This window comes from Pelmatolapia mariae, linkage group LG5, assembly GCF_036321145.2.
Source record: "Pelmatolapia mariae isolate MD_Pm_ZW linkage group LG5, Pm_UMD_F_2, whole genome shotgun sequence".
Lineage (NCBI taxonomy): Eukaryota > Metazoa > Chordata > Actinopteri > Cichliformes > Cichlidae > Pelmatolapia > Pelmatolapia mariae.
In genome coordinates, this window is record NC_086231.1 from 17,219,411 (window position 1) to 17,242,710 (window position 23,300).

Sequence of the window (23,300 nt, forward strand, 5' to 3'; positions counted from 1 at the left end):
CTGTTTGCATCAACAACAATGTGTAGTTTGAGACATGCCCCCACAGTTGTGCCAAAGAAATTCAGCTGCACTTTTTTCTTTTTGACCAGCCCTAAACCATTTTTTTCCTTAAAGGAAATTACAAAAACATAGTCGACATCTCTCTAAAGTGTGAAGAACAAGATACGTGATGTGAAGTCCACACCCTAGAAACACATTTACCAGAGAAGTTGGTCTAATGGACCATGACCAGTGTGACATGACTTTTGCTATGAACACTGATAAGGTGACTTGTACAGTATTTTCTTTCATTAGTTTACAGTCAGTCACACCTTTGTTGTATTGGACTAAATGTGCAATGTTTGCTCAGTTCCACTATGGTTCACCTAGCTCTGAGCAGGTGACATATATATGACTAAAGGACTCCTGTAAGTGAGTGAGTTTGATTTCCTGCGACTCATTCCTCCCCACCTCTGTCACCTGAAGTCTTTTTTTCTTGCTTATTTTGTTTATGTGCAACCACAAAAGCGAAGAGGGGAGGGGAAAAAAGACTTTTACAACTATTTAATATAAAATGGGTTGACAGTAGGTATAGTTTATTTACAGTATACGTCATGCTATAACATAAAAGGCAAATGTAAAGCCAACAACAAAATGAAATGTAGAATTGTAACTAAGTTAAGGCTTAAATGCATATAAAATGACAAAATATTCATTCATAAATCAATTAAAAAATACATATTCAAATAAGGTTGATGCTTTGATTACACAACCAAAAAGGAAAAAGCTTATTGTCAAATAATGGTGGTGGAAGTCTTGCCACCACATTGGTTTATTTTAAGACCAGATTAAATACAAAACGGACAAAACAAATTGCACACAACACACACACTCACTCACACACAAACAAATATAAATTTGGCAAGATAAGTGATTATACATTGCCATTTTTTCAGTTTTAACTTAAACTGAGAGTAACACATGTTTGGGTTACAACATATAACATTTTTTAACTCCACCCATAAGAAGCAAAAACCTCTGATTTTAAATTTGGCCACTGTGAAGCACTGTACTGCTTCCATCTTGCATTTTCCATTTGCACTGCCCATCAGAGTCACACATACATGTGCGGGTTCTGTGTCAAATGGACTTCTATGTTGAGCATCATCTCGGTCTTCAGCGGAACAGTCCACGGTATTCATGCCCCAAGGTGGCGCATCAGGTTGAGAGCATGACCAGGAGCATACTCATTTATTTTTAACCATAAGCCTTCAATTCATAACACAGAGCTTTACAGTCACTTTCTGAGAGACATCTAGAATCTTCAGTGTAAACAACCTGAACTGTGACGTTAGCCCATGGGGCACTGCAGACACGGGAGTTTCCCAGCAGTGTTTGCCCTCCACCCCCTGCATGTGCACTTGTTTCCCAAAACATTTAACTTGTGAGTAAATGAGTGAAATTCAGTCCACCGTTTACTCCCAGTTCCTGGGAGCGATCTAAAGTTAACAGAAGCACAGAAAGTGACTCAGAGGTGAAATAGAAGATAACCTTGAAAGCTAGAGTGATTAAAGTTAAATCACGTGAGGGTTGTTTTTGGTATTTTGCCTTTTATGGGTGGAGTAATGAAACATTGTTCCTTGCATTTGTAACACTACTGAATGCAGAACCTCTTGCATTCGTTGTATGAGAGCTTCTATTTCATTTTTCAGTGGCTTGGAGGTTTATTTAGTATATTTTTATGAGACACTTTATAACAGTGCTCATCATTCAGAACTTTTAAACCTTGACCAGATTAAACTGAGTTCTCCAGGATTGCTTTGAGCATATTTGTTTAACAATACAAAAACTAAAATTAAAAAAAAGAAAAGAATTAAAAACTAAATTTGATAATGAGTCACAGCGGCTCAGATTGAACTTGGCAGCAGGCTGAAAATAATAAGAATAATAAGATGTGTGTATTACGGTCATGTGGTTGATGAAACGTTGCTGACGAAGCTGACATGAGAAGTGGCACGATATACATGAATAGCTACACAGTATATAAGCATTCACTTTTATGTTAACTTGGCCACTCAGCTAATGGAAGACTATTTCTGATGCAAATATATTTATTTTGTAAAGAGTAAAGAAAGTAAAGGACTGTATAAAAAAGACAAATAAATCTGTGAAACACACAAAAAAAAAGGTTAAAAAGGTTTTCCATGTAGCTGCCTGGAGCATTTTTTTTCCTGTGAAGTCACATAGAAAATTGAAATTTTAGGCCTGTGATTTTCAGGCCGGAAAGTGCTGAGAAATCATCTTTGGATGCCCCCGATAATACTGTCTGGTCAGCAAGGAAGGACAGGAGGATATACTCAATAAAAGAGCACCTCGTCACAAAATACTGGCAATCTGGCACATTTTTTTGGATCCCAGTAGCGGGCTGTGTGGTTCTTCAGAGGACCAAAGTGACGATGTCACAGAAAACAGGAGGGCAGGAGACGCGTGAAGGGCTCAGATGAGGGAGATCCGTATAGGGATGGCGGGAGAGTCTGTCCTGTGATGAGGGGAGTGATGAGACACCACGTGTTCCACCACTGCGTGTTTAGACATGTGTTTCATAAGGTAGGTCTCCTGAGAAGAAGCAGAGGAAAACTATTTAGATGTGACCGTTGCCCCCTTAATTGAGACTTAAAAATATGACTCGGGTTTTGAACTCACAGAGGTGTACGACCTGCCGCACATGCTGCAGCAGTAGGCCTTGGCGTTTTTTATGGCATGTGCAGACAAGTGGATTTGAAGTGAGGCAGAGTCTGAGTAGGCACGGTAACAGTTGGAACATTTGAAGGGCTTGTCTTTGTTGTGCTGCCTCTGGTGAGACTTTAGAGAGAAAACGCATGCACACAAAGCCAAATGGTCGTCAGGCAAGTTTAAGGGGAAAAAAAAGTATGTCAGAGTTCATGTTTACCTACCTGCAGATTAGACAGCTGAGTAAAAGCTTTTTCACATCCAGGATGGGCACATTTATAAGGCCGATCCCCCGTGTGGATTCTGAAACGAGAAAAATGAACCAACAGGTGAGACGGGAAGCCGGCAGCTTGTAGATGTTTGCAATCTACTTAGTTTTGAATGAATTCAAATGGTTTCTCAAGTTACAAGGTCGTCTGCACAGCAATGAATATAAAATGTCGTCAGTGAGGTTAATTCGGTCATGGAAAGTGGAAAAAAAATGCCAGCAAAAAGCAACACAGATGCTTGAAAGAATGGTCAACCTTTAGAATAAAGTCTGTTCTTTGAAGCAAGAAAGAGACTTTTAGGTCTGTACTTGATGATGGCGATGTGACTTATATGCATGTGTCCACAGAAGCCTTATTTAACACTGTGTTTGGTCAGGTTGAGTGGTCTCCTTTGTCATGTCATGAACTGGTAACTCTCATTTATAAGGCTATTCTTGATTTGTTCACACCTTACATTCACCAAAAAGTTGAAATTAATTCAATTTCATTTATATAGCATCAAATCACAACAGCAGTTGCTTCAAGGTGCTTTACACAGTAAGGCAAAGACCCTATAATGATAAAAAAATAGAGAAAACCCCAACAATCATATGACCCCCTATGAGCAAGCGCTTTGGCAACAGTGGGAAGGAAAACCTCCCTTTTAACAGGAAGAAACCTCCAGCAGAACCAGGCTCAGGGAGGGGCGGCCATCTGCTGCGGCCGGTTGGGGATGAGGCAAGGAAGACGGGACAAGAGACACGCGGTGTTAAAGAACCAAAGATTAATAATGTGAGAAGTTATTGGTTACTCCTTTAGTTTTCCCCAAAGGTTTGCACTGAATTTGGAAAAAGAGCAATCAAACTTTCAGCTTCTTTCTCCTTGAATCAGCTGCAGAATCAACTAAAACTTAAGGAACCGGTCTCAATTAATGAATTTAAGGCAATTTTAAGTGAGTTCAATGCAATTACTTTAGCCTGCAAATGTTTTTGCTGGAATATTATTATTATATAGAAAATTACTTTTATTGACACCCGACGTTTATATATTTTGGTTGTTTCTGCATTTATTTATTTGCAGCTGATTGCAAAGAGAAACTGTGATCATAATCTTCTCTTGTCCAAAGTACGTGTTCAGTATAAGTTCATGTAATTATCTGTCAAGGTGAAAAATGAAGCTGCCTTCATGACATGAAAATCTCTAAGTTCAACACACTTAGCTTACCCGTTACTCTCACGTCATGTTAAAACCATGTGGACTTCTGATGGTTCTGCCTCTTGTGGATGCTTTCTATATAATCATGTTCATGACTTCTTGCTGGTAACCCTAATTAGTTTTGAGATTTTCCATCAGTTGATTCATTTTTAGTATTACACAACTTTTCAGTCTTTTGTTGCTTGCATCAAACTTCAGAATGAACACTGAAAAGAAAACTATACTATTTCTTAGTGTCTGACTTTATTATGTTGTCATGGGACTATTTCAGGTGGCAGAGCAGGTCAGCCACTAACCAGAAGGTCGGTGGTTCAATCCCAGGCTGCTCCAGGCTGCATGCCAAATATCCTTGGGCAAGATACTAACCCCATGTTTGCCTACTGGTGGTGGTCAGAGGGCCCGGTGGCGCCAGTGTCCGGCAGCCTCGCCTCTGTCAGTGCGCCCCAGGGCAGCTGTGGCTACAATGTAGCTTGCCATTGCCAGTGTGTGAATGTGTGTGTGAATGGGTGAATGACTGAATGTAGTGTAAAGCGCTTTGGGGTCCTTAGGGACTGAGTAAAGCGCTATACAAATGCAGGCCATTTACCATTTATTTAAATTAAATACAGGGTTAAAATGAATTTAAAAAATAGATGCATTTTCTTTTCTTTGCTTGTACCTGGTTGGCTGCCCTTTTGCTTTGAACAGCCTTTAATCTTTACAGCATAGATTAATCGAGGTGCTGGAAACATTCCTCAGAGATTTTGAACCATATTTATATGATAGCATCACACAGTTGCTGCACATTTGTTGGCTACACATCAACGATGCCAATCTTGCCACCCCAAAGTTGCTCTATTTGACTGATATTAGGAGACTGTGGAAGGTCATTCGAGTACAGTGAATTCACTGTCATGCTCGTGAAACCAGTTTGAGGTGATTTGAACTTTGTGTAATGGTGTGTTCTTCTGCTGAAAGCAGCCATCTAAGTACAGATGGGACTAAGGGGTCCAAACCATGCCAAGGAAATATCCCTCACACCATTACACCATTGTTTATACCAAATTCTTACCCTACAGTCCTGATGTCGTATCAGAATTTATGAATCTGAGGCCAGACAATGTTTATTCCAATACACTGTTGTCCAGTTTTGGTGAAGTTCAGTTTCCTGCTCTTAGCTGACAGGAGTGGCATCTGGTGTGGTCTTCTTTTACTATAAGCTCATCTGCTTCAAGGTCTAAAGTAGTGTTTGTTCAGAGAAGTAGTTGAACAGTCAAACCTAATAAAATGAATGTTTATTTGTACATTTCACAGAGAATTCCAACCTTTTTGAAAACCGGGCTGCACAGCAGGCTCAAACGTCAGCTCCTGTTCTTACATGTTACCATTATTTATAGAGCCAGTTCACGCTAAATACAAAATAAATATGTCAAGTTCAAGCATATATTTTCTCTCATGTTGTAGTATTAAGTGATTATCCTCATTAGGAAACACTGAGCTGTAGGGGAAGATCCAGCTGTCACATTAAAATAGGACTCGTGCATTTATGTTCCCTGTGCTTTTAGAAGATGACAACATAATTGCAAAACAAACTATCACAAATACACTGTAAACATTTCAGACCTGGTGTGCTGCTGAAGGTGGGAGAGCTGGCGAAAACATTTCTCACAGTAGGTACAGCGATAAGGTTTGACGCCCAGGTGTATGCGCAGGTGCTGGGCTAGGTAGGACGCGTTCGCAAAGGACTTGGTGCAGTGAGGGCACTTGTGAGCCTTCGCCTCTGTGTGTGTTTTGGAGTGAAGCTGCATGTCTGACTTAGAGAAGAAGGTCAGCGGACAAACTTTACACCTGCGTCAAAAACAGAAACAGAGATGCACTTGTGAATATTCTTCCAACCCCCATTATTCCAAAAAAAAAAAAAGCAGAAGTGTCGTCAAACCACTTTGCATGTTAACGCCGTGAGGAAGCTGTTAAAGCTATGAGGAAGCTCTTTCTTGTATTATTATTGAACTGAAATGAGCTGCTGTAAATGCAGGTCTTTTGCTACCTGTAGGTTTTTCCCTCTTTGGCAGCAATGGTGATGCACGACTGGTCGTTGCCTGAGGCTAGAAATGGGTAGGGCACCACCAAAAGAGATGACCCGTTCTCTGCCTTTATCTTCTTGCGTCCTCGTTCCTGCTTTGGAGGAGGACCAAGAAGTCCCACGAATCCACTGCTGTTTTTCCCAGGCTCCATGCCGTGGCCGGCCAACCCTGAGATGAGGTGAGGGGAGGGAGCTCCACCCAGGCGGCTGTGGCTGCTTGAGGTGGGCGTGGTGGGGGTGATGATCTCCGAGGTGTTTAGGTTGCCTGTTCTGGATGCAAGCGCCACACCTAACAGATGGAAGACAAAGACATTAAGCGTTTACCTTACAGCTGGCATAAATCCAGAGAGGATCAAATAGATATTCACAGACATTTCATATTTCCTGGGGTCTCCAAACGTTTCATTTTAATTTAACAGTGAAGATAGGAAAAAAAAAAGCATCTGTCTAGTGATTCATTATCAAATCAAATCAAATCAAATCACTTTTATTGTCACATCACATGTGCAGGTACACTGGTACAGTACATGTGAGTGAAATTCTTGTGTGCGAGCTTCACAAGCAACAGAGGTGTGCAAAGTACAATAACATAAGAACAAGCAAATATAAGAATGGCTAAATCTGAGAATTATATGAATAAATATATGTACAATATAAGAGTGTATGCATATTACTGAATGTGTATACTAAATATGTATGTCTACGTGTGTGTGTGTGTGTATACATATTTTACAAATTAAATAGAGTAAAAATAAAATAAATATATAAAATATACAGAGGTTGGTAGTTGAATATTGTGCAAAACAAGTGGCATTAATGTACAGTATGGAGTGCATAATGTTGAAGTTCCAGTAGTGAGGGTGAGGTGTCTATGAAGTGTTCAGCAGTCTGATGGCCTGATGGAAAAAGCTGTCTCTCAGTCTGCTGGTACGGGACCGGATGCTGCAGAACCTCCTTCCTGATGGAAGTAGTCTGAACAGTTTATGGCTGGGGTGACTGGAGTCCTTGATGATCCTCCCCGCTTTCCTCAGGCACCGCTTCCTGTAGATGTCCTGGAGGGAGGGAAGCTCACCTCCAATTATCCGTTCAGAGCACCGCACTACTCTCTGGAGATCTTTGCGGTTGTAAGCGGTGCTGTTGCCGTACGAGGTGGTGATGCATCCAGTGAGGATGCTCTCAATGGCACAGCGATAGAAGGTCCTGAGGATACGGGGGCTCATGCCGAATCTTTTCAGTCTCCTGAGAAAGAAGAGGCGCTGTTGCGCCTTCTTCACTGTTTTGTTTGTGTGTACTGACCACGTAAGATCCTCAGCCAGATCTTTTGGCTACCTGTAGGTTTTTCCCTCTTTGGCAGCAATGGTGATGCACGACTGGTCGTTGCCCAAACATTGATTTGGCAAATCAATGTTTGGGTGCCTGAGCTCAGAAAGTTCAGGAAAATTCCCCACTACGAAAACCTAAAACACTCTCTCCACAGCAGCGCCGTTGATGGTGATGGGGACACCCCATCTGCTGTGGAGAGTACTTCTCTGCACCTCCGGAAGTCCACTATCAACTCCTTTGTCTTTGCGACGTTGAGGGTGAGATGGTTGTCTTGACACCAGTGGGTCAGGGCGCTGACCTCCTCCCTGTAGGCCGTCTCATCACCGTTGGTGATAAGACCCACCACTGTAGTGTCATCCGCAAACTTCACAATGATGTTGGAGTTGCTAGTGGCCGTGCAGTCGTAGGTGTAGAGTGAGTACAGGAGAGGGCTCAGTACTCACCCCTGTGGAGCACCAGTGTTCAGTGTGATGGGGGATGAGGTGATGCTGCCCAGTCTGACCACTTGGCGTCTGTCAGACAGGAAGTTAAGGATCCACCTGCAGAGGGAGCTGCTCAGTCCTAGATCCTGCAGTTTCCTGTCCAGCTTCGAGGGAACGATGGTATTGAATGCTGAGCTGTAATCTCCAAACAGCATTCTCACATACGTGTCTCTCTGTTATTAGCTTGTAGAACAACCTTTAACACCAATAACTTGAAGTAACTGTTTTCTCTTTGACACCACTCTTCTTTACAGTGTGTCTTCGGTTCGCTGAGGTGAGATTAAGGTACTGCCACAAAATTTTGAGGTGTGGACTTTGTAACACTGTGATTTTTTCTTTTTCAGCCTTTCTGTTGTAGATGTTGCTGCTCTGCTCGTGATCTGTCTTGTCCCATTGCATGACACTAGAATATTTTGGTATACAGAGTAGGGCTGGGCCATATCATACCGTTCACGGTAATACCGGTATAATGTTGGGCAACGATAAGAAAATGAAATATCGCAATAGAATATGGGTAAAACACGCATGCGCAGTGCCTTTGTTTTCATATGCACATGGCGGAAAAAGCATTTCGATGACGGAGAATGAGAAGGGCGAAAGCGGATAGTTGAATGAAACGGATGAACCAGAACTGGTTTGTAAAAATGCTGCAACTTCAGTGGTGTGGAACTGGTTTAGCTTTCGTCCTCAGATACACAACAAAGCACTATTTTTGGTAGAGCATGCTAGCGGGCCGTCGTTATTACCGTGTTTTTTTGGACAATACGGCACACTTAAAATCAATCCTTTGATTTTTCTGAAAATCGGCAGTGCCCCTTATAATCCCGTGTGCCTTATGTATGAATTCTGGTTGTGTTTACTGACCTCGAAACGATTTTATGTGGTACACGGCGCTCGAAAATCTGTCAAATGTTTTAGTACAACTTTGCTAAGCTACGAACCCGCACCGCTTGATCGATTGTTGGAGCACTACAGCTATCGTAGGCAGGAGCCTCGCGGAGTGATACGTACTGTGCTTCAACGTAATATTACCGTATTGTGTGTGTATAACCTCTTTTTAAGTTTTGTGGATATTATACATGGTTATGCTGAGGATATGTCGGCCAATTTCCACTGGAAATGCCTTTTGGTTAAACTGTCAGCAAGGAATTTGCATTTGCACTGTAAAATTTTTATATAACTTTAATGTACATAAAACACCTGCTTGTTTAAGTGAAAATACATTGATGGTTTTTTTTTTTTTTGCACTAATAAAGTTGTGGAGTCGTAAAGTATTTTGTCTAGTGCCAATTATATCGTCAGTTATATCGTTATCACAAATTTTCAAATGTATATCGTGATAAATATTTTTGGTCATATCGCCCTGCTCTAATACAGAGGAGCTCATGGTTGACTTTAGGACCTCAAGGTGCCTCTTGCTGAAAAACAAGCCCAAATCATCTCCCCTCCACTACCATGCTTGACAGTTGCTATGAGGGGAGTGTGTTTAAATGCTTTGCCTTATGGTCAAACATCCCCACTTTGTTTCAGGACTTATTTGTTCAGATGCAACTTTTCAAACCTAAGGTGTGCCGCCATGTTGTTTTCAGAGAATAGATGTTTTCTTCCAACAATCCTTCAAGCTAGTTCAGTTTCTCTGAGCATTGCACAATCTGACCTCGGGGTGAATTTGCTGGCAAGACTGTGGCCTTGTGTTCACACACATACCTGAATGCTTCAGACCAGCAAACCAACAAAACTTCTACTTTTATAGAGGTGCTCACACTTGCTGATCGTCAATTATTCGTGTGCATTTGATTAGCAGCACCTGGTTGCTACTTACCCTTTAACTTCACATGGAAGCAGTAAAAGTGTATTAGTGTTTCCACTTTTTCACAGGACTGCACACACAAGTATTATTTGCCTGGCAATAGGACTGGCATGACTTCATTAAGCCGTGACACAGTTTAGGCACCTGGACACAATGCTGTACATTGTAGCATGCCACAGAAAATCTGTAATTTGCATGTACAGTCAAATGCAAATAACTTGATGCTGCATCTGAGTTTAGTTGATCCATTTTACAATGATGAAATATCCCAGTCTGCAGGTGCTTAAGAGCACAGGTAGAGTTTAAACTGCAGTTCCTTAGTGTAGGTTACCATGTGGCTTTGCTCACATTGTCTACATCCATTGACACCCATTCATTCAATCACCTTTTCTGCACATAAATGCTTTCTAGCTAACATTTATACACATTGATACACCAAGATGAATACACCGAGAGCATCTTGGAGATCTGTATCTCACCAAGGATACTTTGGCATGGAGACTGGACCAGCCAGCTACCAACCTTTCGATTAGGTTGACCTGCTCTACCTCCTGAGCTACATCCACACCCATAAATATGTTTGTAATTCTAAATAATCAATAAAATCTGCAGAAATCTGCACGGTTACCTGAGACGTGGTTTGTTCTGGAAGGATGATCTATGAGTTGACGCAGATGCCAGTCTTCCCATAATCCTCTGGCTTTTATAGCTGCCTTGTCATCTAGATTCAAGTTTACATCTCCAAGAATACGGCCTGAAAGACAACCACACACACACACAGCATGTATAATTACAGACTAAATGCAATTAAATGACATTACAGTAAAATTATTAAAGAAATGTCACCAAATTTGAAGAATACACACACATATATGTGCGCCCTTACATAACTGTAACTTCCTGATATGTGGACATGTGAATAGACTTTTCATTACTAATTATATTAGCCTTTAATGAGGCAAATGACTCTTTGCAGGAGACTGAGGAAACTGGTGTGCACTTAGTGCTGGAGTACCTGTGACTGAGCTGGAGGCGGGGCGGGCGTGCAGGGCGATATCAGGCTGAGATGGGCTGTGGTTGTGAAGAACAGGCATCTGCTGGGCTTTGGATATCCCATGCTGGCCGCCTTCGGGCTGGCTGGAGGTAGCCAATAGGGGCTGCTGGGAAGGGGCTGAAGCAGGGGCCAGATGATGCGGTCTGATCTTCTCCGCCATCAGCTGCTCCTTGATTTTATTGATCAATACTAGGTTATCCAGCTGACAGCCAGAAAACAACATTTGTGACAAGAAAACAGCCATCAGTTCAGTCAGTCAGTTCATAAGGAAATGGTTCCCTCTTGTGGCTAACACCTGATATTACATGCGTTTCCAGCCATTTCCCTTTGGAGGCGTTTTTTTAAAAATGATTTTTAAAACCAGAAAGAAGCCCAATTAGGTAGTAGCTCCTGAATAATGCAGAAAAAATAAAAAATAAAACGTGACTTCCTCTGAGTGATCTTCAACAATCCTTGGTGTCAAGGTTTGTATGACCATTATGTAAGTGTAAGTGTATTTAAACATACACTTACACTTTCTCTATATTCATTTTATTGACAGTATTTAGATGGGAAGATTTATGCTAACTGTGTTGCCAAAACTAATCGGCAGTTAGCACAACTTAGCTTAAAGAATGGGAAAACTGTTAAAAAAATAAAAAGCTAGCCTAGCTAACCCTAACATGCCACACCTGTTTAACTGCAATAAATAAAAAAAAACATGAAAATAAATCAGAATGTAGTTTTACCCAAAGTTATGTGTATATCTTAGCCACACAATGCTAAGCTATAAAATATTTCAGCGCTAACCACCTTCAAAATCACAGCTTTTTAAATATTAAATATTGTTTTTTTCCCCCAGGTTAATCAAATTACATATCACCATCTAAGGATTTAGTTGTGCTCATGTTTTTATTTAAATCACTGTACATACACTAGTTAGGTGCTTTTTTAAAAAAAAAAAAATTTCATGCTAGGCTAAGCTAAATAGTTTCTGGTTATAGCTCTATATTTAACAAACAAATATTAAAATTTAATTATGTCAGAAAAACTAATAAATGTTTCCAAGTGCAGTAAGGTGCAAACATCACTTCTGTATGTTTTGCTAGGAAAATAGATATAGGCGAGGTGATTCATTAAAACGTGCTAGCATAAAGGTAAAAACATATACTTTTTATTTTAAAGTGTACATTTCTTACAAGCTTAAAGGGAAATAATTTCCAAGGCAGTGTTTAATTTTCAAGGTTGCCATTCACAACCTGAACTGTTAGGCAAGCTTTCTTTCTTTAAGTAGTCTTCAGGAATAGTTCTCCAGACTTCTTCAAGGACATTCAAAGCTCTTCTTTGTGTGTTGGCTGCCTTTTTTTCTAGTCTCTATCGTGATGATTTCACACTGCTTCAATATTGTTGCGGTATGGGCTCTGGGGAGACCAATCCAATCTATGACTGATAGAGTTGCACTGAGTTTTTCTATCCAGGTATTCTTTTAATGCATTGGCAGTGTGTTTGGGATCATTGTCAGGCTTTGAAATGCTTTCCAGTTGGTATTGCATGGTGAATCAAAATATGATGTTACCTCTCTGCGTTCATAATTCATCAATTTTGACAAGATCTTCAACAGTACTGGCTAAAATGTAGCACCAAAGTACGAAAGATGCTCCACTGTGTTTTACGCATGACTGTAAACACTCACCTCTCCACCTTTATCATGATCTCTGCCATATATATATATATATATATGTGTAGGCATACTTCAGTTTTTTTCTCCCTGGTTCCCTCCTTAAGAATGACTTCTCATCAGCCACCCTTCCATTGACATCAGTTATGATGAAGCTTAAGTAAATAGCTCAGTTGCATCTCTCAGGTCCTTTGTCAGGTTTTTACTGGATTTTTTCCTATTTTTTTAAGGACACGACATTCAGATACTGTTCATCTGATTCATATGAACAGAGGACCTGCTACTTCTTATTTTAATTCTTTTCCAGGGTCCACTGTACACAAAACCAGGTTTTCAGTTAATATCTCTTTTGGAATTACCTTGTTGGTGTAAAAATACTGTTTTATGCCTTCAAACTGTGCTAATTTTGGCATTTTTCATAGATAGTTATATTTAGACACCACACTAGTTGATCGCTTGAGTTTGGTGCTTTGTTTAAGCTTGACTGATTCATAAATCTGTTCCTCTGACAATGGTCAGGTACAAGGACTTTACTGTGAAAAAGCAGCCATGGTCCAAAGAACAACTTTAAGAGTATGGACAACTATTGCTCAAGACCTATTTAAAATACTACAAGAACACCTGGCTCTTTGGAATCAAATTATGAAGAAATGAAATATTAAATGCTCTATTTGTCTAGATCGTCTAAAAATATATATTTTTAAAACAAAAACAAAAAATATTCTAAAAGTTACAGTCATGTAGAGTGTAGTGTTAAGATGTTTAGAAACAAGGGTGAATACCACAGTCACTCACCTGACCAGGCATGGCAGGAGGGGGAGGCCAAAAATAGGGGTTGTTAAAGCGGGGTTCAGCCATCCTGAAATAAATACATAGGGGTTATAAAAAAGGTGAAGGGTGCTCTAAATGCTCAGGACTTAGGAAACATCTGTAGTCAGACTTACAAGACAGGGATATCCACATTTACGTGTGATACCTTATCCCTGGTTCCACAGGTGAGTGATTGTTTTTAAGTTTTAAATAACAATGCAGGAAGTTATTTTGAACACCCTTCACTGATTACCAGTTTGCGGCTCCTCAGATTGATCTTGTTTGAACCCACTGTTGTGAGAATCCTGGTAAAACGATGTCCTATATATATTTATGTGTGGATCTGTTGTTCATGTAGCACACAGCGGTTAAAACATGTGTCAGTAGCTCTCCACCCGTGCAGCAGCTGACTGTTAGACGTGATAATTTGAGATAATCTTTTCCAGTCTTGTGACAGCATTTTCAAAGAAACCCTGTATGAGTCCTCCTGCTTCCCGAAAAGTGTGTGAGAAAATGCTGTTTTCTCAAAATTCATCTTCATCACTGATAGCAGGGAGGATGCTTCTAAGTTGCATTCGGTGAGGTTTTTTTTTTTGGGGGGGGGAGTGATGTCAGGCTTTTCCTTAAGATCTCCAACCACAAGTCAGCATGATGGGCATGCTGCCCGAGAGAGAGGCTCATGCAAGATTACGACAGCCAGCTAGAGGAACAGTTATCAGAGAAAACAGAAATGTTAGAAGCAAAGTGGCTCAGATCGTAATCACCCGCTTTTTCTGTCTCCACCTTGACACATGGGGCCCCGGCTGGTTAAGAGTCTGATGGGCAACAGAGCAAAGTTTGCACAGAGTACAGCAAGACCCAAAAGACAGCCAGTGCCTAAACCAGAAGGTCAGTAATCCAATTATAAACACAGACTACATGTATTTCTTCACAGACACAACATGCTACACTCATTTGTAAATGACTCAGCTGTTAACCTTAATTGTTTTCTTGCCTGGTTGACTATGATGGCACAATGCGAGCACAAACCTAACAGTGCTTTATCGAGAAGCTGGTTTGACCAAGTGGGCAGAAACACTCCTATTTTTCAGGCAGAGAAAGTTACTAACTGCTCAAGTCCTGACCCGAAGGCCTTTCTTTCCATAACTTCTCTTTTCAACCCTGTATGAAGTTCTTTTTAAAACATTTCGCATTGCATGCTTTGGCACACATCCCCATTCCTAAGTCTGTTTGGCTTAGCAGAGGCAGAACAGAGTCCACATGAGTGAGCCAAGAGAAACAAAACTGATATGTTCAGGGGTACGAGCGTACAGTGCACCCCACAAAATATTTCTCTAATGATGCCAGTGGGGAAACGTTTCAGTTCCCGGACCATTTCTGTCTTAAGGCAGCAGGCACAGTTTAGCAGTCCGTCTGGCAGCGGACAGCTTTGTGTCACTTTCAGACGCGACATCCTGACACACTGAAAACACATGCAACAGCAGCGAGATGCTCAAGTCGTCAGCAGTCAATCAGCTGGTTAATTTTTATGTCCTATACAGTCAGGACTGCATTGCTTTGCTCACTTAAGGATTGATTGGGCCAGTTTTGGCCAGATTAGTTTCATTTTTTTGTAGTACTGCATCTGACCTTGAGTATGGCAAGTTAAAGGTGTAATTATTTCCAGTATATGTTTACTCTTGCTACAAAAGAAAAGTTAATCCAGGTGTTCAAGTTAAAAAAAAAAAAAAAAAAAAAAGCAACAGCATGAAATGTCACTTAATAATGCTGTTTAAAACTCTGAGGTTACTGTGACACTTTTAAAATATTACTTGTTTTATTCAGAAGAAATAAACTCCTGCAGGTGATGAATTAATTAAATCATATGATGCACTTGGACACATAACGAAGGTGACCCTTATAGGCTAATGTGGCAGCTTTAAGCTTTTACCATGACAAGGTCTGACCTGTCACCTTCTGAAATGTATGAGTTTTAAACATGTTAATATTTACAGCTGCAGACATGGCAGATTAAAGTTCCCTATTTTGGGTTCGTTAATATTTATACCTTGATACTTTGTGGTTATTATGACTATTTATTAATAGATTAGCAATATTAATAAGAGAAAGGGGTGTGAATATACACCCAGAAAATAGAAATCATGAAGCTTTTTTCAGTGTCTTCTGTAGCATAAATAATTGGGTTAAATAACATTTTCCTTCGACTTTTAAAGCTTTATGAAGGCTTCAAAAACAATCATGGTAAACATGCGTCATGCTGTTAATTTTGCATGAACTGTTATTGAATAACTAGACTAATATATCTGCACATTTTTAGAGTCTAACGATCACACAGTTGGTTAGTCAGTCTCGGTCTGCTGGCAGCACATTTTAAATCCAGAACATCTTCTTTAAACCTCAATATTTCAGCTTTAAAAATAGATCAGACTTCGAGATTGCCTCTAAAAATTGAAATCCAACTTTCCCTGAAACAAAAGTTGGCGTTAACTTTCCCCATTTCTGTACCTGCTCTGCTGATTTAACCCTCCGTTAAAAACAAAAAAGGGATCCGAAACGCTGTGCAAATCTTAACCCGAGCAGCTTTAAACACGAGCCGTTCCCTCCGGAGAGACACGATCCTCCGCTCTCCCCGGCCTGTCCGCCGCCTCTCCCACATTCTCAGACAGTTTATTAAAAAATTTCAGACAAAAGGAAAACAAAAATGGCAGCCCAGTCTTATTTTTATAAGCACTGGACGCCATATTCTGCAGATCCGAATATTATAAGCAGATAATTCTCCGGATGTGATTAAACGCTGCTGCGACGCATCTGCTAGCGGCATGTTTGCATTAAGCCTACGAATGATTGTTTACTTTGATTTGCAGGTTTGAATAGCCCGGCTCGGGGAGGAGGAAAAAAAAAAAAGCCCTGACACTTCCTACAACAATCATCATGCCTTTGCTGAATGCTCTGCAGCTGCTGAGCCATAAATCCAAACGTCGATGATAATCCTGACGCGCCGTGGAAGCTTTAAGTGGCACTGCGGCCGAAAAACGAAGTGATTATTCGCCATTAATGCGCTGCAAATGCGCTTTTTTGTAATTCCAACTTTTGCATGACTTAAATAGAAACGGTGACGAAGCGACACGGAGCAGCTGCGTGTGTGTGTGAGCGAGAGAGAGAGGGGGTAAGGAGGGTAAAAAAAGCAAAAAGAGGCAGAGAAATTGCATCGAGTGGCCAACATACCTGAACCAGCGAGCAAGGAAATATTTTTTTAAAAAGGATTAGAGTCTTCTTTCTGCTCGCTCTCAGTCGGACTTCAAATCTTCCGGGTCGCCTGCTGTTCACTTCTGGGTGCTGCAGGCGAGGAATTGTTCAGTGTAAAAACACTGCGCTCAAACAGATTTTTTAACCCATTTTCTGGCTTCTGGTTTCCTCGCAGATGTTGTGCGCATTTGCGCTGTAGCGTTAGATACAAATTGGAAAAGTTCACATTTATCTGTGCACTGATTGTTTTTCAGTAATACATGTTATCTTATTTTATTTTATTTAATGTTATATTATATATTTGCATATGCAAGGGTGTCTCTTTCTTGTGTCATCGCTGAGAACAGGTGTGCACACAAATAATGAAACACTAGTCCAGCTGAGGTTTTTTTTTTTTTTTTTGCTTTTGGTTTTCTTTGGTTTTTTTCCTCCATCAGAGAGAGAGAGAGAGAGAGGTGGGGTAACAAGTGCGCAGCCTAACAGTGGGATTTGCCCTATGCAGGTGTAATCTGTTACATGGCCTGTAAAAAGCTGGCGCCTGTGTGTAGGAGATCATGATGGTCATGCACACATATGAAGTGTAATCCTCTCAGCAGCAGCAGCATGACAGGCTGCTAATATGCTCTGTGCTTAGCTCAGCAGGAGATGGCACTGCTGCCACAGAGAGGGCTTCAGCTGATGGTGAAGGTTTTGCCTCAATGATGAAAACAGGAGATATTTAGCATAGTCACTTTACATTAGGGAATGGGACATCGCTAAACTCCCACTGGTCATTTGTTACTGGAGATAATGCCTGTGGTGGTTTATTGTATCTAACAATCCATTATTTAAGGGGACGATTGAGGCAGTATAAAACTGTCAGTGTGGTTCTCCAAAAGTTGATTCTGTTCATCTGGACGTAGCGTTTTCAGTTTTCCCACTGAAAACGCTACGTCCAGATGAACAGAATCAACTGTTGGAGATTTATTTACCTGGATGATTGAGCATGCATCAAGATGTCAGTGTGGTTCTTTTAGTGATTGAAGACACAATTTCAAAGGGGCTCATTAGTAAGAACTGAATCTTCTAAAAATTGTAATTTAATTATTTCATGCTTTTAGGTTTTTACATGCCCTCTCACTCTTCTTTGAGGTAATACTAGCATGTATTGAAGTAATCTCAGACTTTTATGTTTTTAGCAGCAGAAATGCATCCCTTTTAACTGAAAATGGGGCTGTCAGTTTTTACAAACAAAGGTTTTGTTTAAATAAAAATAGGATTTGTGGGGTTTTTTTCATAACGTTCATGGTCCATTCTGTGAAGTGCAAAAACACTGTACTGTTTCTTTGTCACTGGGCAGAAATGAGTTTGAAGGAGACAAGTTCAAAGGTGGTGAGTTTGGATTTTGCTTCAAAACAATTAATGTGTTAATGTGATGTTTTAGTAAGGTGGGTCATTTTTAATCCATTTGGTTGCTAGGATACTCGAGGAAGTAATAATATAGGATGTAGATAAGAACCTTCAATCGTCTATGATGTACCTGTGAGACAGGTTTGGTGGCCTGAGTGACTAGGAGGATGTATGTGGAGTATGTGGACAGATGGAGGTTTGGAAGAGTCTAATGAAGAATTACTGCTGGTCTGTTTTTTATTTTGTTTTGTTTTGTTTTTCCCTTGGTGATGACATACTGCATGGCTACATTTGCACCACATATAGTAGTAATTAGCACTTTTTCTTGGATTTTGTTCCTTGTGTGAAATGTCTGTTTGATCAGATGTGAGAGCCATGGAGTGCTTTCTTTCTTTCTTTCTTTCTTTTTTTGTAAAATTAAATTTTTGAACTGTATTTGTACATGAATGTGAATATTTTCTTTACTGATTTATCTTTTACCGCATACAGAAATTTGTCCGTGTTGCTTTAACTTTTTTCCCAGCCCGTCACACTGCACAATGTCACAACCATCAGTGTTAGCTTTAGTCCTGTGGCAGGGTGGAGCAAACCAACTTTGATACCTGCTTATAACAGTTAAAGCGCTTAGATTGATGCCTGTGCTTCCGTGTGATGTTTTACTGCAGGTGTAACATAGAATTCAGTATTTTATAGCATAAAGTATAAGCTTGGCTTTGACACAAAAATCTCTCTAAAAAAGAATTTCAAGGGACAATCCCAACATTTTTAAACAGCATGGCCCATTTATGGATTATATTTGACAAACATTGTTTGAAAGAACACATCCTCGTGATTTAATTGCTGTAAACTGTTTTAAGGTGCCAATATCACACCGGCGGTAGTTCTTTACTTTCTGATAAGACTGTTTACACAGCTGAGTGTGCTTCTTACCTTTTCTGTTGACTGTAGGGGTCCATGTTTGTTTGACGCGCTGTGCTGCACTTGATGCTTCAAGCTTTTTGTCTTTGCTTGTAAAAGTAGGCTGAATATTTGGTGTTAATCTAATAATATCCAGCAACATACAATGGAGCCTTAATAAGATCAGATGATTTAGTCCAGGACTGTTGCATTATTGGGGTTTTTAACCTGCCAACAAGCAGCCTTAATGAATGATTTTCTTTAATGTGTCATTTACTAACATGCAGCAGCTCTCTTTACTCTCTGCATCCTCTTAACTATATTTGCTGTTAGCATAATTGCAAGCGCTCACACACACATTCAAATCTATGTAAAATGCATATCTCAGTGGGGCTTCACCTCTTCCATCTTTGAAATGAGTCAGACTAGTGCTGGGCGATATGACGATATATATCGTGTGGACGATAGAAAAGTGTCTATCGTGCCATTTGTCTTCTATCGTTTCTATCGTTTCTAACCCGAATTTTACAAATTATTACATAAAATATATCATTAACCCTTTACAACCGGTCAGAGCAGGCACACTCCGTTTTCCCTAACTATTTTTAAATCCCTGTAGAACTGTAGCCACGTAAGCTAGCGCAATAATGTTTTTTTTTTTTTGCATATGAAACCGTAGGAGTTGTACTTACATCTTATTCCATTAGCTTGTCCTAGGTCACGGTTTTCTTCCACATATAGCTTTGCAAAAATTGCATAAAAAGCACTTCCAGCAACAAAAACATAATATTCCAGACTTGCAGCAACAAAAACATAATATTCCAGAAACACGCTTTGCCAATCCGATCAGCTGTTCATAACACTTCCTAGTTGGAATATAAGTCAGCACAGCTATCGCATGTCCGCCATTACCTGTCCGAAACCGGAAGTGACGTCACTTTCGCGGAAAATGTAGTTTTTTAAGCGTCAAAGTCTATGTTGGTGTTTTTAAAAGTCATGTTTGACTTTATGTTCTTCTGTATCGTTTCTGGGATGCTTAGAAGTCAAATTACACTGTTGGAAATAGTTTATTTTGATGCACATGCTGTTTTTTGCAAATTTGCATTATAATATTTATTTTCATTTATATATAAAAATTTGTGTATCTCAAAAATAAAACTATGAAGACACTCAAAATAAATAAATGTAAAGATAAGCTCTGGCGGACTTGGTTCTATGGTAGGTCTTAAAGGGTTAAATAGCCTGTGCAAATATATTAGTGTTGTCTTCTCACTATACATGCTCTTAACTTTATGCAAGAGAAAATAAAGTATAAAAAAATGATATTTTTCGCAAAGAAACTGTCTTGTGGTTTTGCGACATGGTGCTGCTTTACGTGCACCCGGATTTGCGACATACTTTACAGTAACTCAAAACAAAGACTGCACCCTCTCCACTCGCTGTTTACAGACTGCATACTTTCCAGATGACCACAGGTCAGGTGGTATATCGTGATATATATCGTTATCGTGATATAAAATAATTCATATCGTGATAAATATTTTTTCCATATCGCCCAGCACTAAGTCAGACAGAGAAAACAAAATGCATTCAAATGCCACTAAATACAAAGCAGGTGCACATAGAGAGCAGTGGGAACTGATTTAATTGGCAGATCTCTGACTACACATATGTGGCTCTTACTTGGGCTGAAAGTAAATGTGGTCAGCTCATATTTGCCAAGGAATAACACTATAACGTAGGTAATGGCCACATTTTTCCTTTTTTGTTTGTTGTTAAATTCCAACATACATATAAATTTATCTTAACTAACACATCCAGCTGTTTTTCATGGTGGCTGCAGCCAAAGCAGAGGTGCCCATGCCACCGCTTTCCCCCTTCCACCTCCTCCTGGTCTTCTGGGAGGCACCAAGGATTCTCTCACCTAGTCAGATGCAAACTAAAGGGTTCCTTTCACCCTGTTTTGATTTAAATTAAGCAAAATGTTTGGAAATGAGTTGCTGATTTATTATGGGAAATAATTCAATTTGCAAATGTCATCATTATGGTTACATAAGATGTCGAAAATGCATTTGTATTTCATCATCTATTTAAAATCATATTTAACACCCCAGTCTAACAGCTAGCTAATTGTGACGCTAGCCATCTTTTCTCCTATATGATCATAGTTTTTGGGAGTACTCTATATCAAATAAATGATAAGCACACACACACACACACACACACACACACACCCCTTTGGGGTTGCATCAGGAAGGTCGTCTGTTTTTTTTCACTGTTCTAGTCACAAAAAAGTCACAGTTTAAAAATAATAAAATATATTTCCAACACCCTGGAGACAAAGTCAAACAGGATATAACACTGAGCTGCGTAGTGTAATCACACAAAAAACAAAGAAACTTTATTGCAGTTGTTAAAATCATCTTGTTAACTCTAGGTTTATTGAAGTGGGCTGTAAATGGAGTGCTGCAGCAACTTTTCCAAATCTCTGGAAATCCACAGATTTTAAAAATTGTGAGGAAAAAGTGACTGGTGATGATTCCTGGTAGTAAAGTTACAGAACAAAGGTTAATGAGTTATTAAGGCAAAGAAACCCAATGAGATATTTCACTGCAGTTGAAGCCCGTGTCTTACATCAGGTCAGGATGCAGAGTCAGGTTAAAAGAACAAGTCTTGCACGTTTGCAGTGTATATTATGTATGATATTTAATTTTATGAGGGGAAAGAAGAAACACATCTCTTCGCTTTGCAAGTTGGGATAAACCTCATCAGACTGATTCTACAAACTCGTTCTTCCTTCCTTAGTTTGTGCTTATAGTTTTGTTTATATTGTTATTCGGATATTTTCCTTTTTAGTCTCATTCTCAGTTCCTAATTGTTTCAGGGTTTCGATCCATCCTCTCGCCTCAGTTCTTTGTGTCAGTGCTTCACTGTTTATTTATCACATTTCACTTTCTGCTTTAGCTTCTTAATAGTTATCTGTCTTGTCTGTCTTGTGTTCACTTTTACTTCCTCTTGTTTCCCTGATTGTTTGCACCTGTGTTCACTTCCCGTGGGGAGCCTTGTGCGTTTAAGTAGCCAGTTCTCTACTTATCGTTTGTCAATGCAATTGTTATTCCACCCCGAGATGTTTCTAACATGTTTTGTATTTGTTTCCTGGATTTATTTTTTCTTTGGACCATTTCCTACTATGCTTGAAGTTTTAGTTCTGTCTGTCTGAGTTTAAGTCTGCATTTGGGGTCCTCTGACACGCACACATCATGACACTATTATGCCATAGAAATCGGTGTGGGGGCCTCTCATGAATAGGCTCAGTTTTTAGGAACGCTTTTGTAAGTTTAGATGGTTCCTTCACTGTGTTTTTCAGGATATCTGGGCTCTCACTTAGAGATAGAAGGAAAAGCTCAATCTTTCAGAAGGACTCTGAATAAAGCCGTTGCTCCTCCAGATCAAAAGCAGCCAGTTCAGGTGGTAACCAGGAGGCATCCTAGTCAGGTGACTGCTGGACGCCTCATAGGTGAGGTGTTACGGGTATTTCCTACTAGCAGAATGGCCACGGGGGAAACCCAGGACTCGCTAAAGATATTATATCTTTCAGCTGACTTGTAAATGACTTAGGTTCCCACCTGATGAGCTGATAGAGATAGCCATAGTGAGGGAACTTGGGGCTTGTCTGCTCAGACTGCTGCCCCCCAAAACACAAACCCGGATAAGTGGTAGAAAATACATGATTGGCTTTTCAGGCAGCCACTAAAATGAACATCAAAATTTCAAGCCTAGACTGCCCTTGGAGGACATCACAAGATTATTTTCCTTTTGGACCTTAAAAAATATGTTGCAAGCTACTATATATATATGAGTCCCATCTATCTATCTATATATGAGTCCTATCTATCTATATATATATATATATATATATATATATATACACACACACACATATCTATATCTATATCTATATATATATATATATATATATATACACACACACATATACATATATATGTATTCATCATTGATCCGTTATAGAGTACACTCAGAAACTTATATAGGTGAAAAGATGGCTGGCGTCACACTTAGCTAGCTGTTAGAGTGGGGTGTTAAATATAATTTTAAATAGATCATGAAATACAAATGCATATCCATGATACTAGAGCTATACTAGAGACACAGTCCCTCTGACATCCATAAAACACAATGCAAAACCTTGAGTCTGATTTGTCATTCAATAAAGGCACTCATTCAGTAACATAACAGCAAAATCAGGGTGATGGAGGTTAAAATGCAACTGATCAGTTTGCACCAGGGGGGAAAAAATGAGTCTGCACACGTTTTCAACTGACTGGGAGCTTGCTCTGTTCCTTAATGGGCTGAAATGCGAAGGAGGATCATGCAAAA

At 39.9% G+C, this 23,300-nt stretch overlaps 1 protein-coding gene across 8 annotated transcripts; it reads right to left on the bottom strand.

Annotated features, from left to right (window-relative positions):
* Window positions 1-2,019: 2,019 nt before the first annotated feature.
* znf362a (zinc finger protein 362a) lies at window positions 2,020-18,721 on the bottom strand. Of its 8 annotated transcripts, XM_063473940.1 has the most exons (10): window positions 15,876-16,194; window positions 13,505-14,070; window positions 13,356-13,419; window positions 10,865-11,105; window positions 10,478-10,603; window positions 6,199-6,523; window positions 5,775-5,999; window positions 2,934-3,012; window positions 2,683-2,841; window positions 2,020-2,595 (listed from the first exon to the last, which is right to left on the bottom strand). In XM_063473940.1, exons 3-10 carry the CDS (start codon window positions 13,416-13,418, stop codon window positions 2,476-2,478), a joined length of 1,338 nt encoding a protein of 445 aa, XP_063330010.1. In that variant the 5' UTR covers window position 13,419; window positions 13,505-14,070; window positions 15,876-16,194; the 3' UTR covers window positions 2,020-2,475. The 8 variants fall into 8 exon arrangements, with proteins under 8 accessions (XP_063330010.1, XP_063330008.1, XP_063330006.1 ...); XM_063473938.1 differs by lacking the exons at window positions 13,505-14,070; window positions 15,876-16,194 and adding an exon at window positions 16,223-18,721; XM_063473936.1 differs by lacking the exons at window positions 13,505-14,070; window positions 15,876-16,194 and adding an exon at window positions 16,596-18,720.
* Between the last annotated feature and the right edge of the window lie 4,579 nt (window positions 18,722-23,300).

Coding starts and splice junctions, on each gene's coding strand:
- znf362a (XM_063473938.1), bottom strand. CDS start 13,418: ATGGCTGAACCCCGCTTTAACAACCCCTATTTTTGGCCTCCCCCTCCT. Junction 10,604..10,864: donor CGCCTCCAGCTCAGTCACAG/GTACTCCAGCAC, acceptor GTTGTCTTTCAG/GCCGTATTCTTGGAGATGTA. Junction 2,596..2,682: donor GCGGCAGGTCGTACACCTCT/GTGAGTTCAAAA, acceptor GCTTCTTCTCAG/GAGACCTACCTTATGAAACA.